Raw genomic sequence first — 17,421 nt, 5'->3', positions numbered from 1 at the left:
CTCCAACTCAAAATAAATATTATTTTCATCGCTTGGTCAGGCCTAAATTACTATTCTTTCTGTTCCATTTTAGTTGATATCTCATATTAATTGATCACTTATTAAATCAAGATAAAATTAATTATTTTTTTCATTTTATCCATATAATTAATTATATATATATTAAATGTGAATAATTATAATTTTAATTTTTATTCAAATGTCGAATGAATATCCTTGATATTATAAAGAGTAAAATAATAAAATTTATTATTCAAATTATCGTATAAAATAAAATATATCTAATTAAAATAGAATAATATATCCAATTAAAACGGGACGGAAGGAACGGCAGAGTAACGGAAAAAGGAAAAATGGTTATTCCGTGAAGCAAAGCACCTTAACCCCCCCCCCTGACAAAGCCCCACAGAAAAAAAAAAAAAAAAAAAAAAAAAGGTATAAAAACATTTCCGAAAATCGCCAGAATTTCACTCTGTCATCTAAGTACCGATTCCGCACTATCAACGTGACTTTAATATTCCCTAAATCCACTTCTGTAAATCAGTTTTCTCTCTCTCTCGAATGAGAATTTGGAATTGAGAATGATAGTAGCTTCTTACTAGTTGTCGAATCAAGCTGAATTTTAGGGTTTACAAAGGTGGAGATGGAGATGGCTACTGCTACTCCACTGCCTCTTTCATGGATTCCTGAAGACGACCTCCTCTTGAGAAACGCCGTCGAGGTTACTTTTTTTTTTTTCTGTTTAATTTCGTATAAATTTCTCATCATTCCTTTTTTTTCGTTTTTTTTTGGTTGTGTTTTCAGTTGGCACATTTTTTGTTAGTGTTTCTTATAATTTGCCAGCGTTTAAAACAGTTCAATCTATTGTAACATTGGAAATTGAGTTGATAGTGATGATATAGAAATTCTAAGGGTTTTTAGATAGTGTAAGGTAGGTAATTTGCGGGAAATGTAACACTACAATCATGCTCTTAAACAAATTGCTGTAAATTGGGGTTAAAGAGGAGAATAATGGGTTTTAACAAATTGATGCTAGAGATTCCGGGAATTTTAGGCGTTTGTTGCTCTAGCTGTGCGTTATTAGGTGATTTGGAGTTTTCACTGCAAGCAGATTGGGAGTGTCAGATGTGTTTAGGGATCGTTTGGTGCGAGGGATTTTGCATAACCAATCCGGGATGGACTGCGTACATTTTACCCCCAAGATCCTACTGTGTGGGAATACACTGGGTTTGTTGTTGTTGTAATCCGGGATTACTTTTAGGATTAGATTAGTTTATCCCATGTTTGGTTGGAATAAAATCGCGGTATAACTTATCCCGGGATTATTTATCCTAGGATTGTAGTGTTATTTTTATCCCATATTGAGGGTAGGATAACAAGCCTTGGGACAACTAATTTCAACTCATTTCCCAACCAAACGAGCTAGAATAATGATCTAGTTCTTTTGTATATTTAGAGGTCATGTGATTGTAGATTCTTGTACTTCATTAAAAAGGGTACCTCAGTGCACTAAAGTTCCCCCTATGCACTGAGAAAGAGCCGGATGACAAGTCTATTGTATGCAGTCTTACCTTGCATTTTTGCAAGAGACTATATTCACGGCTTGAACTCATGACCTCCTGGTCACATGGCAACAACTTTACCAACTTTACCAGATACTCCAAGACTCCCTTCATACTTGTACGTCATTATTGTATAACATATGTCCCTAAAGACACTTATTCATCATTGTTGCTAATAGCTAAACATTGATTGCTATAGGTACTCCAGTTCTTCCATTTGACGATTTGCTTTGAGCTTCATTGTGTCTCTTCACTGTTTTACTAGGAAATATCAGTTTATCAATTTGAACACTGAAGGCTAGCTGTGAAATTTCTTTAGATGTCTCTCTGTGAACCGAATCTGCTTTCTATAAAGAAAATGTCTGTTCGATGGTTGGCTAGTTGATAGAAATACTTCAGTTTTTTTCTTTTTGAAGTAATGTCTGTTTCTATCTTTTCGACGTACTGTTTTCTTGAAGATCATTACCCAACATCTGATTTTTTTTAATCAGTGCTCAAAGTCTAACCAGAAAGACTGAATAAATGCATGACTAGCTTAGTTAACATAAGAAGAGTGAAATTGAGGTGATATTAGATGGGATTTGGTCACGCCTTGTGTCAACCTCAAGATGCACCGGTCCATTAGGTATGAAGCATGGTGTGTGAAGGTGTTAAAAGGGGACGAGATAGATTTAAAATCACTTGGATGGAAGTTTTCTTGAAGGACCTCTAATCTCAGGAACCATGCAGATTTAGAGAAATATATGACACAATGAAAGAAAAAAATCTATATAGGCTATAACTATTAGTTGAGAATATGTTTTATCTTTTACCCAAGGGTGTGGCCTAGTGGTTCAATGAAATTGGGTTGAGCACCAGGAGATCTTAGGTTCAATTCCCAATAGAGACAAGTTCTTTCCATCTGATCTAGCCTTGGTGGACAGAGGTACCTGGTGATGGTGGGAGGTGGTGGGAGGTGGCAGTTATCCTGTGGAATTAGTCAAGGTGGGTGCAACCTAGCCGGACACCACGGTTATCCAAAAAGAAAAAAAAGTTTTACCTATTAGTTGAGAATATGTTTTAGTCTTTTTAGCACTTCAGTTTACACCCTATGCTTTTCTGGAAGTTGTTTAGTGTTCCAAAGATTTATGCCTCAGTAAAAAATATAACTAACTTCTAGTACTTTTTATCTTCTTCTTCTGCTTCTTATTATTATTTATTTATATGGTGGAGTAACAAGGTCAGTGAGGATTCGTATACTTGCTTTGAATTGAGGCATAATGTTGTTGTTTTTATTGCTTTTCAAAAGAAATTTCCTTAGTTTTCCTTGTATGCTTTGCAGGCTGGTGCATCTTTAGAAGCACTTGCTAAAGGAGCAGTACGATTTTCCCGCAGATTCACGTTGCAAGAACTGCAGGATCACTGGCATTCTCTTCTGTATGATTCTGATGTTGCAGCTCCAGCTTCTGTTCGCATGGTTGAGCTTGAACATTCAGGGGTCAATCCATTGTCAAAGTTTAGCAGATCTGAAAATCTTAAAGGAAGCAAAGATGTTGTTGGAAAGAGGAAATCGGACAGCATTCGTAGACACTACTATACAATGCGGAAGAAATTTCGAAGTGAATTTTTCAACTCCACCGGTATAGGCTTTCTGGATGAGCCAAGTCTACATGATTGCAATGGACATGGAACTGATTTTAGGCAGCATGTCAGAATTGATGCTCAGGCTCATGATGGGAATTGTATGCTTGAGAATTGTATCTCAGATGACCTTGGGTTTCAAGAATCAGATCTGGATATCTTGCGCAATGCTTTCCCAGAAGCACTTGGAGACATGCCTGTCACCTCTGCTATTGCTAATTCTCATATAGCTTATAATAGTAGGTGTTCAATTCCAGTAGACGATAATGGTGGAGATGCAATTATAAGAGAAAGTAGGTTTCTAAAGGACCTCTCCACTTCATTAAGAGAAGAGAGGAGGAATTCTTTTCAGCCTGATATGGAAGATAGAGAAATTCCTGATGTTCTTAAAGACAATTCCATTGACTATGAGAAGTGCTCGGCTGTTAAGAGGCCTCGCTTATCACAGTTATCTCCTGAGAGAAAGATCTTCAGTAATCTTGAAGGAAAACAGTTGTCCACCTTTCATTCAAGAAGTGACAATCATCAAAATATACGTAGTGGTCCTTGCAGATTTGGAAGTAGACAGCATTCTCACTCCCCAAAATCAGGTGAGAACTCTTTCATTCCATACATTTGTAATCTCCATCTGCTCAGTCTATTCTCCCTCTTTGGAACACAATGGAAAATGTAGCCATATCAGTCTTGGAGATATGTAGTAAACCATTAACAAGGTCATATCAAAGTGATGGCAATATTAATTATGTGTTAATGTGTCTATGATGTTGTCATTGCAGGAGCTATGTTGGGAGCCCGGACTGGCAGCACTGATTTCATTGATTCATCAGCTATCTCAGATGGTGAATTCACGGATCTCCCAGACTCCCTCTTAAACCTTTCAAATGAGGTTGACATCCTTTTGGAGGTGGGTGGGAAGGATTCAGCGGACAACTTGTGTAATGCAAATCTTGAGCTCTTCCCAGATTCTCCTTGTGATATTCCAGAAGGTGCTACAGATTATCATGTATCTGAAGTAGTCAAAGAATCAAACGCAAATATTACTGATCCTGATGATTTCAATCTTTTAGGATCAGAAGTGGAGAATTCTTCTCTTCATGTTCAAGATGTCAGATCTGATTGTGTAGTTAATGTGCCATCAACATCAGCACTAAGTCCTGATATAAAACAGCCTATTGATGGGCTTTGTACACTTAACACTGAGGACACAGAGATTCCTTGTAATGATGATATCTTCTTGCTTATCCATCCATCCACATCATTTGCTTCTACTGCCACTCAACCAGTTGGTCAAAGTTCGACAGACTTGTCATCGGGTTGTAATAAAAGTGAACAAAGAGTTAACTCCTTCACTCGTGGAAAAGATTCCGGCAAGTCTTCTGCATGGACTAATAAGGTTGGACCAAACATATTTGGAGAAACAGGGCCAGGGCAGCCAGCCGTTGGTAGTACTGCCCCATTAAAGGTGTCTGGTGCTACTGCTTTACTGGTCCTTCCTGGTGCTGCTAACAAGGGTGTGGGAGTCGCAGGTCAAAGCAGATCATTGCCTATAATCCCAGAAGTATCTAAAAATGTTGTGCAAGAGGAGGATATTGCTAGAGTTAGAGGGGTATCAAAACATGAAATGGTATCTATACTCTCTTCCATGAACTACTTACCTTCTTCGTATGAATCCTTTAGATCTGCTTATTTGTTGGTGGCAGGTTGGGGACACCCCAGCTACTCTCATCAAGGCGCCACAGTTTGGTGAATCAAGTTCTGTCAGGGTAGCTGTTACAGAGCCAAAAATTATTAACCCTTCAACATCAGAAGTGGAAGATCCTCAGAGTGATGATGATGTACCTTATTTTTCTGATGTTGAAGCTATGGTAATTCTTGAAATTTTCTTTTTTAAGCTAATCTTATCTGTAGAGTTACCAAAGTAGATATAACAGTTTTTTGATTTTGCAATTTCGCTTTTCAGATACTAGAGATGGACTTAGATCCACATGATCAAGACTCATATGCAACTGGACAGGGTAAGTTCTTTGCAACTGAATGGAGTTTGTTCATTTATAGCTTTTACTGGCGATAAATCATGGGCAATACCAGGCATATAAAACTTGATGTTCCTTCTCTCTGGTATTGCTCATGCATCTGTTTGTTCTTCTTCTTATTGATGTGCCAATCTTATGCAAAGATTACATCTGTGTTTAGTCATCCATGCACTTACAGGTGTGTGACTATGTAATGTTGTAATACATATAGCAAGAAAAATCCCTATTACCAAAGTAGCCAATGGGTGTGCTATATAGTGAAGCTACTGTTTTTCTATTTAATTGAAAAAAAAATACTTATTATTATTCTACATGGTGTAGATTCTTATGAGCTTGAACTGTTGGGTATGTGATATTCAGAATTCAAGTATCAGTCTGAAGACTTTAGAAGGACAACCATAAGGTTGGAACAGTGTGTTCGTTCTGGTATGCAAAGAGACATGACACCTCGAGGGGCCTTTGCCATCCTATATGGCCGTCATCTGAAGCATTACATCCGAAAGACAGAGGTTAGTATCCCAGATGACCTTCTGCACCTTTTGCTGTTCAATTGATCTTTTATTAAAGCTTTCTCCCTCAGACCCCCCAATCCACACACACGTGCACTGTCACTATATCTATCTATTTGTCTTCTTTCTGCTGGGAAATTTCTCTTCTGCATCTATGATTTTTATTTTCCACGTGGTTGTTCCTTTGAGGTTTAGCTTTAATAGTGTATTTGATTTTACGACACTTTCATTTAGCCATGTAATTGCTCCCTTTTGGGGCATTCTTCTTGCTCCTTATAATACAATGAGCAGGAAGAAGTTCCCTAGGTCGCAAAGAAGCTGCAGGGTCAATCGATAACAGTTTCTCTACTTCTCAAGGTAGGGTAGGTCTGCATATACTCTACCCTCCCCAGACCCACCAGACCCACCAGTGGGATTACACTAGGTTTTGTTGTTGTAAAGTTTCTAAAATACCCTCAAGTCATCGAGAACTCGGGTTATGTCGTTTAAGGAATTATAAACCCATTTACAATGCTTGAAAGAGTCCCTTAAGAAAAAAACGTGATTTCCTTTCTCCCTTGTGTACTTCCTCACATTGCCTTGGCTTTCATCAAGCATTTGTATCATTGACATGGAATAAGCAGCTACAGCCTGATGTCTGCCCTGATTCTTGCTTGGACAGCATACACCTTTATGGGCCTCTTGGTTACGGCCAAGTTTATTATATTATAAGTCTTCATTTAGTATTAGTATCTAGAAAGGAGAGTTTGGTTTGGATTTGTCTCATTAGTTTTCTTGGTTTCCTTCCAAAAACCTTTACAAGGATTTCCAGCTAATTGATTTGACTTTTCTTCTTAATATATTCCTATAAGTCTTGCCTGTTGAGTGGTATGACCTCTTCGCCCTTTCTTAGTGGGTTTCAACACTATATGTTTTGCAGCTTTATAGAGGAAATCAAGCTCTGATCATGCAATTCTTTCCCATTTTGCCTGTGTATTGTTGACCAAGTCAGCTTGTCTATGTAGGTCATACTTGGAAGATCCACCGATGATGTTGAAGTTGACATTGATTTACGAAAAGAAGGCCGTGCTAACAAAATTTCTCGGCGTCAGGTAGAACTTTTATCTTCTATCTCATACTATTATGACTGTTAAGAATGATGTTAGAGTACTCACTGAAACATACCTCTGTCTGTGTGTGTGTACTCTATGAAAAGGAGACATGTCACTCGATATGAGACACTGTCTTGTGACTTTGTTTTAAGTGCCTTTTGACATTACCTAGAATTCAAGTGCAGGATTTTGTTGGCACTTTTTCATTCTCTTAATGTAGTAATGTACGAGAATAGAAGTGATGCCATAAACACACACCAAGGATATTCAGGTTTCTTGCTTAGTATCCTATGCTGTGTTAATAAGCACAGGAAGTCACAGTGTTTGGCTAATGATGTCTAAACAAAATTGTGGGTTACTCTTATGGAAAAACCTGTAATAGCACTTGGATGGTGAGAATACATGGTGATGAAATTAATCCTTTATGGCATAGTCTCAGATATATTATGAAACAGTCAGTTCTAAACAATATATTGCTTTCTCGTTGAAATCATTTTAGTGGGGTTTTAGATTTCAAAGTTCTTTAGATAAGATTGTCTTCTATGTTGGCTTGGAAAATACAGTTATATGTTATGCCATCCTTATTGTTTTGCATTAGATGGAAGGGGCTTTTGGTCATTTCTCCATGTTTTCTTACTTAGGCAAGCATCAAGATGGAATCAGATGGATCCTTCTATCTGAAGAATCTCGGGAGGTGCTCAATAGCAGTGAATGGCCAATCTGTTGATACTGGGCAGTATCTGACCCTTAGCTGTAGTTGTTTGATAGAGGTATGACACTGTCCTTACATTTAAGGGACAAATCTTCTTGCAGATTACCTACATTTAGGTCTTGGAAGTTCTGCTTTGTGATTAATAATACTTCCTTCCTATGAGCTTGCTTTCTTATTTATTTAATTATCTGATATCTTCTGGATAAGCAAATATTACACATTGCTTTCATGTCAATGAAATAAGGATGTCCATACCATCCAAGGTATTTCTCGAGACTAGTTGAGCTGTTGAGGTGTATATAAAACATATATTTGATTAACGTATGACAAAAAAGGATTGGTTGTTCGGTAGTAGGATTCTGACCTGGCATGCTTCTTTTTTCACCATTTGGAATCCAACATTTGGTTAGTAGTATTATGAATGCTTTATTTCCAACATGATATTTGGCAGAGCTTATTTTTATTCAATGCCTTTATTTGTATAGTCTAAGGAGTCCTTTGGTGTGAGATATACAACAACAACATACCCAGTATATTCCCACCAAGTGATGTGAGATATAAGTAAAATAATCCTGGAATAAAATACAGGATTATTTTATCCTACGTTTGGTTCGAGGTATTAGTCCTAGGATTGTTTATCCCACCATTTATATCATAGTGATGGGATAAGTTATTTCATATACATGGTGGGATAACTTTTCGCGGGATAACTTGTTCCCAACCAAACAATCCCTAAATGTCCAATGTATTTGTATCAGATGATGCTGTCGTGCCCCGACACTGGTCCTAGGTAGGACCAGCACTCGGGCCTTAATATGCTTGAGCAAATCAGCTAACATAACCTATCATGAAACAAGTGCCAAAAGATGAAATAGATCATACCATAAAGCAAGATTACTTAAGAGCACCCAAGGGTGTGGCCTAGTGGTCAATGGAGTTGGTAACAACCATGAGATCTCAGTTTCAAACCCCAATAGAGACAACAAAGACTGGATGATCTCTTTCCATCTATCGTAGCCTTGGTGGACACTACAATTATCATTTAAAAAAAACAATTTCCTTCAGAAGAAAGTTCTATTCATAAGGGACGAAATTGATCTAATAGACCCTTGTACTTGTTTGAGTTTGTATTGTGGACCCTCCTACTCAAGCTATTCTCAACTGAACCCTTAAACTCAATAAAACATAATATTTTAATCCCCTCTGACCATTGACCAAGCTTATGTGGCATATTTTTGCTTACTCATATGTAGTGTGTGATATCACTTACTTTTGAAGCGCGTGAATGTGATATATTTGATTTAACAACAACAACAACATACCCAGTGATATATTTGATTTAAAAGTATTAAATTCATGAAGAAATAAATCAAATAAAAGAAAAAAAAATGAATAAAGCTGAAAAAAAATTTCCAGCCCCTTCATCTTCTTCAACATCTTTGCCATTTACACAAAAATGAATACCCACCCATCCTCAACAATAACAACCCCACCCCTAGCCCCCTCTCATTTGTAAGCAAATGTGGAAATGGTGGTTGTTAAACATTTTTCAGATTTTGCAAAAGTGGTATATTTGATTTGATTTATTTTTTAAAATTTAATTATGATGTGTCAATTAAAAAATGACGTGGAATTTCACGTGTAGTAAGTGTACTACAAATACCCTAATTGGCTGAAAAAGTGTTTAAAATACTGCGTTTTATTGAGTTTAAGGATTCAGTTGACAAAGCGTTGAGTAAGAGGATACAGAATACAAACTCAAACAAGCACAAGGGTCCATTAGATCATTTCGCATTCATTAAGTTCCAAACGTTAAAATCCTAATATCCAATAAATAGAAAGATTTGTCATTGTTTACATCATTGAAACTCTAAACTCGTCTAATCTATCTATGAAGCCTCTAACTCGGTTAAAATAAAATGTTTTTTTTGGGGCAACCTGGGAAGTTTGTCAAATAAATAGAACGATGTTTCATTGTTTTATCCTAGGGACAAATCTGTGCCCGAGAATACCCATAAGCTAAGTCAAAATACTGAAAATAAAAGACTAGGCCCCAAGAGCAAATGGGGCTCACCAAATAGCTAAGATGTGGACTTAAAGTGGAGCCTAGTCGTCCGGAATACCATAGTCCGCGTCATCTAAAATGCAACGCCTGACAAAAAGGACGCAAGTACATACAAAATTGTACCAATGTATTATGGCACGAATGGTACTTAAAACAAACCTAAAGTAAAATGAGAATGAAAGCATCATAGCATAGCATGGAAAGAAATCAAAGGATTTCAAATCAATAGGTTGACATTAACGTTTTCATCTTTCATCATAAATTAGTCTGTTATTATAGTTTCTTAGTTTAACCGATATAATCCATCATGTGAGCACGTGGAGTTTGATCTCTGCAAGCCACCTCATACCTTGTCGGGGGCATGAGAGTAAGGAATCCATCATAAGCCACCTCAGGCATCATAGAGGATTCACCCGAACTAATAGAACGACCCAAATCCTATATTGGCATACATAGTTTTGGGCACACATGCCTTCTAGTTATCAGTGCTATTCTAGCATGCCTTCTAGTTATCAGTGCTATTCTAGTTTCATTACGTGGTGAGGATTAGCTCGTAATCTTGTTTAGCCCAAAACCTCATAAATCATAGTTTATTCGTCATATCATGTTCATCACAAAGTCTTACCTTTTGAAAAAAATCATTAAGTCTTCTCTTTGTAAGAAAATCATAATTCATGTGTTTCATTCTTTTCATGTAAAATTGTTAGGACTCATTGAATAGGATCATAGGGAGCATATTAAGAATTCATAGGAGTTCATGGTGTTCGTATTGAATTTACATGAACAAAAAACATCATTGTGTATTTAACACTACTTGTCTTACGGAGGTGTGGGGGTTTCAAATAAACATAGTCTGGAGAAGAATAGTGACGTTCCCGCACGTGAGATAATCTCATGTACCTTCATCTCTCCTAAATTTGACTTTTGACAAATAACAAAGAACATTTTAAACTCTATGATTGAACTTTTGAGAAGGATTGGTTCGAGATCCTATGATCATAGAGTGGATTATTGTTATGAATTCATCCCCGTACATTAGAATAACTTAGAATTGATTGGAATAGACTTACCTTGGGATTGGGACTGGCGTTTGGCACGTTGTGAGCTCTACCCACGGTGAAACTCGTTGCGATGGGTGTCGCATCGTCTACAACATTCCACAATTGGATGAATTTTCTCATCCCATCCTCGTTGGTCGTGGCGTGACCTCCACCGCGAAGAACTTCATTGCGACGGTGGTCGTGTTGCCTAATCAACACTTTGGTGTAAAATTTCGAGGCTTTTGTAAAACATCCATAACTTCTTGTATCAAACTCAGATGGACGAGTGGTTTGTTGTATTAGGATTTAAACATGAACATGGCGTCGAGTATAACCCCACATTCTTATTGACACTACACCACTTGTCCAAATTTACTCTCAACTCTCGAGTACAACCATATTCTTCGGGTTCAGATCGAATTACTCATTTTCAATATCGTTGTCTTTAGTATGGAAGCACAAGGCCTTACATATATAGAACCATAGAAGTGTCTTTGTAAACAACAAAATTCAACAAACTCTCTCTTTAAAAAATGTTAAATTTTAATCGTTGACAACAAAAACATTTAAGTATATAATCAACATAACTGCAAAATATCATCCATAATATTCTAGAGCACCACATAAAATTTTGGAAAGTTTCTTTTGTTTCAAAAGGCAACTTAAAAGTAGTTTCTTACACATTCTCTCTTTTTGATAATCGAAAATCTCCTAGGGTCAGTGGCTCCCGATCTGATATTTGGTGGATAATGGGCCCGCTCCTATACCTTCTCCACTTAAATATATGAATTTTGTCATTTGAGCTAGTGAGGTCTGCCCAACTCACACATCATACTTTGCACTCTTACCATTAGACCCGAGTTGGGAACTCTTAGACCTTCCATTCAAAGCAAACTAAACAATCTTTCCTATTAGTTTTAATTATATTTGGGACCTCTACCCGTAGTAGGATGGTGTTCAATCAATCAACAACCGTGGGTCCAAAATTAAGTTCTTTAGTTACATGAATTCTTTGCATCAATCTTTTTCTGAGATGGTATTTATTTGTATAGTAAGTTGACCAACGTACTCTACACCCCTTCACTTTGACCAATATCCATGGGCCCCATGCCTTAGGTTCTCCATTTTGCCATCACAAAGACAAAGGATGTCTTTATAATTGACTCCAAAAATGGTAACAAACAACAACATACCCAGTGGGATAGTGTATGGAGACCTGATCTCTACCTCAGAGGTAGAGTGGTTGTTTCCGAACCCAAAAAATGGTGAATTTTGAAAAATGCAAAGATAAGAGTGTGACATAAAACATCATTGCCACAAATGATAACTTTCAATCCAAGAAGATATATAAAAGTAACCACTCCTAAGTATCGAAGCTCGATAGAAAACAAGTACCATACATACGGAATAGGGATTAGGGCTATAACTATCTGCCACCTATCTGAGAATTAGTTGAATAGATTGATAAGTTAGCTACCATGAAGGGAAGAATCAAATATGAAGATTCAAACAATCGTTACCAGTTTTAAAAAATAATGAAAGATGCAAACAATTAATTTGAAAAACAATCAAAAGATCTCGACACTAATTGGAATAGCATTCAGTTAAAGAAACAGTCTATGGAAGCAGTGGCAGATCCAGGATTTTAAGCTTGTGGGTGCTCACTTCATTTAATATAAAGTTACTACAACTTTCATATTATAAGTGCACAATTATTTAAACGTTGTAGTTTACAATAACTCGTTTTTTCTTAGCAAAAAAATGAATTTGCTTGAAGGATTTCTTAACCGGCCAAAAGTTCTCAAGAAAACAAGAGAGCGGTGTATTTTTTTATCACCAGAAATTACATAAATATAAAATAAAATTTAAAACTAAAGGTGAAGTAAATAAAGAAAGTATAGATAGAAGAGGGGGATTCACTTAGTTCTTAGGGGTTTCGGAACAAGAAAAAAATGTATCACTAAGTTGAAATTAAATTAAAAGGAATTGCCATAAATAAAGTATAAGAACAGGAATGAAGAATCTATATTGGAGAAAAAGAACAAAACATTTGACTTCAGAGCAGAAAAAAATAACTTGAGTTGTAAAAAAAATTTGCAGCACTTGGTGTCAAACCCTTGCACATCTCTCCAACGTAGGCCTTCCAGTCAGCGGCTGAACCAAAGCACCCGTCAAGCTTTTGTTTCACTGGGTGCTGATGTTTCAATATATCTATTTATAAGAAGTTTCTATATAAGTATACATAATTTACGTCGAGGTTAAGGGTGCTCGAGCACTCGGTAGGTTACCCCCCGCGGCATAGAAGAGAGGAAGAGAACTCATACAATGAATCCTACATTTATGAATTCAAGGGAGATTCCTATCTCCTGGGCAGATACATTGGAAAATCCTTAAACACTCACCAAAGAAGTAAAACCCTTAATCATCCAAAAGCTAGCTATCCTACCAAATGAGGAAAGAGGGATATTTAGGTTAGAGGGATAGCTAACAATACCTGAATTGTCCCTAACAAAGCTTTTAAAACACAAAGATAGATTGGAGGAAGGAGACGAGAGAGAGCGCACTACGAGTTAGGGAGGGAGTGGAAGTGGAAGTGAAAGCAGTGTTATCAAAGGCACACTTAATCCCTGAAGTGAGGCTCAAAGCGTGGTGAGCGCTTCACATCGCTTAATGTGCCCTAACTGTTGTCATCCAGACTCTTAAGACATACTTCTTTTGGCAATGAGCGTCTCCTAAAGAGGCGACACTAAACAATAAATATTTCACCTTATCGTAATTTATTTTTTTTAATTTCTTTGGCAATATACTTATAGTTACCAGTCTTGAACTGAGCACATATATTTGTATTTTTCTCCATTTGCACCTTTTTCACTAAAACCCACACTTTATTTCTGCTTTACGCTTAAAGTCCTAACGAGCTTTAGAGCTTCTTTTTGTAGTTTGCTTTTGATAACACTGAGTGAAATAACAAATATAGGAAGACTAGATCTGGGTTGTGGGTTTTAGGATGTAGGAAAGATGTTCCCGAGGGATGTTTATGGTACAGGGCATTTAACGTGTCACTAGTGGGACAGAATGAGAGCTATGGAGGAAGGAGGATGGAAGAAGAAAACTTTGAGAATGAGTATGATGTGTTTTTGGATATACTAGGGGCAAACATGTCTACTTGAAACTTATCTAGATGGACCTTATATCCTGATAGATAATTTTGCTCTTCCATTATCCACACGTGAGGCGAAGAAAGACCATCCAACAACAAAAATAACAACACAAACACCATCTCGATCATTAACTAATTGGAGTTGGCTAAAAAGCTTACCGAACAATGAACTAATTTTATTTAACCTAACCTGGGCGTATGTTCTCCAAACAATAGATAAAAATGCGTTTTTGTAGATTTCCCCACTTTGTGGGATTTCACTAGGCATGTTGTTGTTGCTGTTGTGCTTTTGTAGATTTTCTGTCATGCCATGATTATTTCTTTTATTTCAATTTCTTCTCAAGTGCTATGACTGTTTTCCCCTCCCCTGATTGCTTCGGTGGTGTGATCAAGAGTATAATTGGTGAGTGCATTATTTAGTCACAATAATGAAGTGAAATTCCATCTGAGCTAATTTCTAAGATGACCTGTCAAATCTTCATTTCACATTACCCCTCTGTAATATATTGGAAATGGTCAAGATCTTCAAATATTTTATATTGTGGCATTTTCAGTGGCAGGAGAGCTCTTATTATTTTATTAACTTATGGAACATATTGAACTTTTACAGATACGGGAAATGTGTTTTGTGTTTGAAATGAACCCCAAGTATGTTAAGCAGTACATATACAGCATTAACCAGAATAAAGGAGCACTTGGAAAATTTGAATGGTCACCTGAAAGGAAACCATGATCCTTTAAAGGTACCTTTGTTGTCCTAGTTCGTTTTGTAAATTAACCTTGTGTTAAATCAATATCTTTGGTTGAGGATCAGTTTTCTCTGTTCATTAATGGATGTGTAAGTTGTAAATATCTCTTTATGTTCCTGTGTAAAGGTCATCTAACCTGCCCAGATCCCCTTCCTTTTTTAAGTGGTGCATAGATAGCCGGTGGATTTTTGTTTTAATCTTGGAATCAAAATGCGTGACAAAGGAATAATGATTATTACCTGTGCAACCCAGCCTTTCTGTTCTTGTAAAGGAGACTGAAGAGATGACAAGACGTTGAGAAAATGGACTTTGATCTTGACTCGAGACCTTTAAAAGCTCATGAGATGAAGTGAGAATTGCCAAAGTAATACAAGGACGCCATAGCCAATTCTCCCAACCTATCCGGAAAATTCTACCTGCACACCTAAAACTGAATATGTAAAGCGTGGGTAATGTAACATTGGGGCTGGTAGACCAAGAATAGGAATGAGTTCTATTAATAAGGACACAAGTCGCAACATATATATAGCTTTTCCGTTCTTTTCTCCAAATGTTATTGTTTATAGTTACTTTTTCTTGCATTATGTTTCTGTTTCTTAGTTTTATTGATTGGAACTTCTCTTGGCTAGAGCCCACACTTCAATTTTGCTTTGCACGTAGACTTCAGCTGATTTTAGCGCTTCTACAACCATCTGCTATAAATTTCTATCATTAGATTCCTTCCTGTCTCTTCATTTTGCCCCCAGGAGATCCTACAAAAATTCCAATTTCCTATAGCTCATGCTATATGAATTTAAGCCACAATTACTTTTATGTTCATTAAAGCTGTTTGAGAACCATGAGTTCACAGGTCCAATTCTTGCTGGAGACAACTACCAAGTTATTTCTTGTCATCTGGCTATGCCTCAGTGGATAAAGTTACCCGATACCCATACTGGTGGTGGGCTCTTATCAATTAATGTTTCCGATGCACCCTTGCTGTTGATTCTGCATCACGACAAGTGTATTCTGCCAAGCCTCTTTTGATTGTTGAAGTTCAGATTGTTCATCTGTTACTCCCTTCAGCTTCTTTTGACAAAAGTTAGTTAAGAGACTACTCAATCTTCTAGACAAAGTTGAACACCGTGGATGCATCCTCAATAAATACTAATAGATAAGATTACTCACCCCAAATCTACAAAACTGTTCCTTTATCCTTCACAAGCTTTCCTATTTCTCTTTTCATACAATTTCATAGTGCTTGTGGAACGTACCACGTCTTCTTTGTCTCCTCTATCTTGTAAAGGTCCAATTGGGATAACCTTAATTTGTAAAACAAATGACCTGTTAGAGTTTATGTGTTTGTCATGAGCCTGACATCGCGAAGCAAACTTTCTGGATGATGACATTACCCAAATTTTGAAGTTGCAATTATGAGACGCCCTAGTATTTTGCACACAGATTTGGCAATGGGAGGGACTAGATTACCAGCTCGTAGTGACTTGTAACAACGAACATCATAGTGATCAGTTTTATGTTTGATAAAATTTGTATTGAAGATAAGACAGTAGTACTTACAATAGCAAATCATGAAGCATTATTTTCCGATTTGATGCAGTCTTTATTTTATTGTTCCCCTTTTTTATAAAATAAAAACACATGCATTTAAGAGGTTTGGGACCATAACGTATCTCTCTGCGATTTGGTAGGGAGCAGCCTTATTTTATTGTTTCACTTTTTTATATGTGATCTTTAATAATGCACTTGAGATCTTCGTTTCCCTGAAGATGCCGCCATGCCCATTGCCCAGTGCCCTGTGCCCAGTGCCAGAGCGATGTGGCTTTTGGGGGATGGGTAAGAATTTCAAACAGCACATTGATATTCTTCAATAGCAGCCAACCAAATATTCGTTCACATTTTCCAGTTGTAAGTTGTCCTTGATATTCTCTAACAAAAACAAATTGTGGAAGTAATCAAAGGGCATTTATGCTAATTGTGAGTTATTTTATGAGTTGAACAACTTGAACTTATAACGCGTCATATTTGGGCTTTGTTTATTTATGCTAATTTAGGTATTTTTTTACATAGAAATACCTAATAATGATAGTAAGACTTTGTCTATTCATAAACAAAGTTGAACGCGTCATATTTGGGCTTTGTTTATTTTGGTTAAGAGACTACTCAATCTTCTAGACTGATAGCCTAAAGAAAGGCTAAAACATGAAATTGACACTAGATATGCAAAAATTAGCAAGCACACAAAGAGAAAACAACACTTAGAAAGGAGATGAATAAGAAAGATAGCATAAATGTAAAGATAGTAGAGTGACCCTTACTTCCACTAGATGATTAACAAAAGGAGTTGTATCAAATCTCCAATCACATCTCACAAATGAAAGTTCAAACCACTCTCTTAGGTAGACACAAAGGGAGTCACCTTCCCCAAGCACCAATCTTTCTTGCCAATTTGTCAACACAGGTGAAATCCATCACTTAGTGTAAACCCTAATTTCAAATTCTCTCTCTAAGAGAGGAAGAAAACTACAACTAAAGAGTATCTCTCAAAGTCTTTGAAAAGAGAAGTAAAATGGTCTATTTATACTATTACATTTAATGGATAAAAATACCCTTAATGAGGGAGGGAAATTGGGCGCCTCTTGAGTGTTGTTTTGGAGTGCATAATGACTTCAATGCCCTTCACTTGAGGCGCTTCTTGAGTGTATAAGTTCCCTTCCTTCCTTCTCTTGACCAAGGCTTCAAAATACTTCGAAAAGTCTTCAATTGCTTGCTAATTCCAAAACCTTGACTCTTAGACCATAATTTGTGCTTTTGATGCTCCTTGTGCTTGTATCATAGACCAAGTTGAACGCGTCACAATGAGTCCTAAATCTGATCATGAAG

General features: G+C 36.9%; 1 protein-coding gene across 5 annotated transcripts; it reads left to right on the top strand.

Moving 5' to 3' along the window:
• Positions 1 to 342: 342 nt before the first annotated feature.
• On the top strand, positions 343 to 16,184 carry LOC107859918. Of its 5 annotated transcripts, XM_047407198.1 has the most exons (11): positions 362 to 721; positions 2,884 to 3,772; positions 3,959 to 4,168; positions 4,250 to 4,806; positions 4,883 to 5,047; positions 5,143 to 5,197; positions 5,576 to 5,724; positions 6,729 to 6,815; positions 7,457 to 7,585; positions 14,403 to 14,535; positions 14,794 to 15,171. In XM_047407198.1, the coding sequence occupies exons 1-10, from the start codon at positions 644 to 646 to the stop codon at positions 14,523 to 14,525; spliced, it is 2,442 nt and encodes an 813-aa protein (XP_047263154.1). In that variant the 5' UTR covers positions 362 to 643; the 3' UTR covers positions 14,526 to 14,535; positions 14,794 to 15,171. The 5 variants fall into 5 exon arrangements, with proteins under 5 accessions (XP_016560562.1, XP_016560561.1, XP_016560563.1 ...); XM_016705076.2 differs by having other exon boundaries at positions 343 to 721; positions 3,959 to 4,806; XM_016705077.2 differs by lacking the exon at positions 14,794 to 15,171 and adding an exon at positions 15,392 to 16,184 and having other exon boundaries at positions 346 to 721; positions 3,959 to 4,806.
• Positions 16,185 to 17,421: the final 1,237 nt, after the last annotated feature.

The sequence above is a fragment of the Capsicum annuum genome, chromosome 2, assembly GCF_002878395.1.
Source record: "Capsicum annuum cultivar UCD-10X-F1 chromosome 2, UCD10Xv1.1, whole genome shotgun sequence".
NCBI classification, from domain to species: Eukaryota; Viridiplantae; Streptophyta; class Magnoliopsida; order Solanales; family Solanaceae; genus Capsicum; species Capsicum annuum.
The sequence above is the reverse complement of the archived record's forward strand: the minus strand, read 5'-3'. Positions and strand labels throughout refer to the sequence as shown.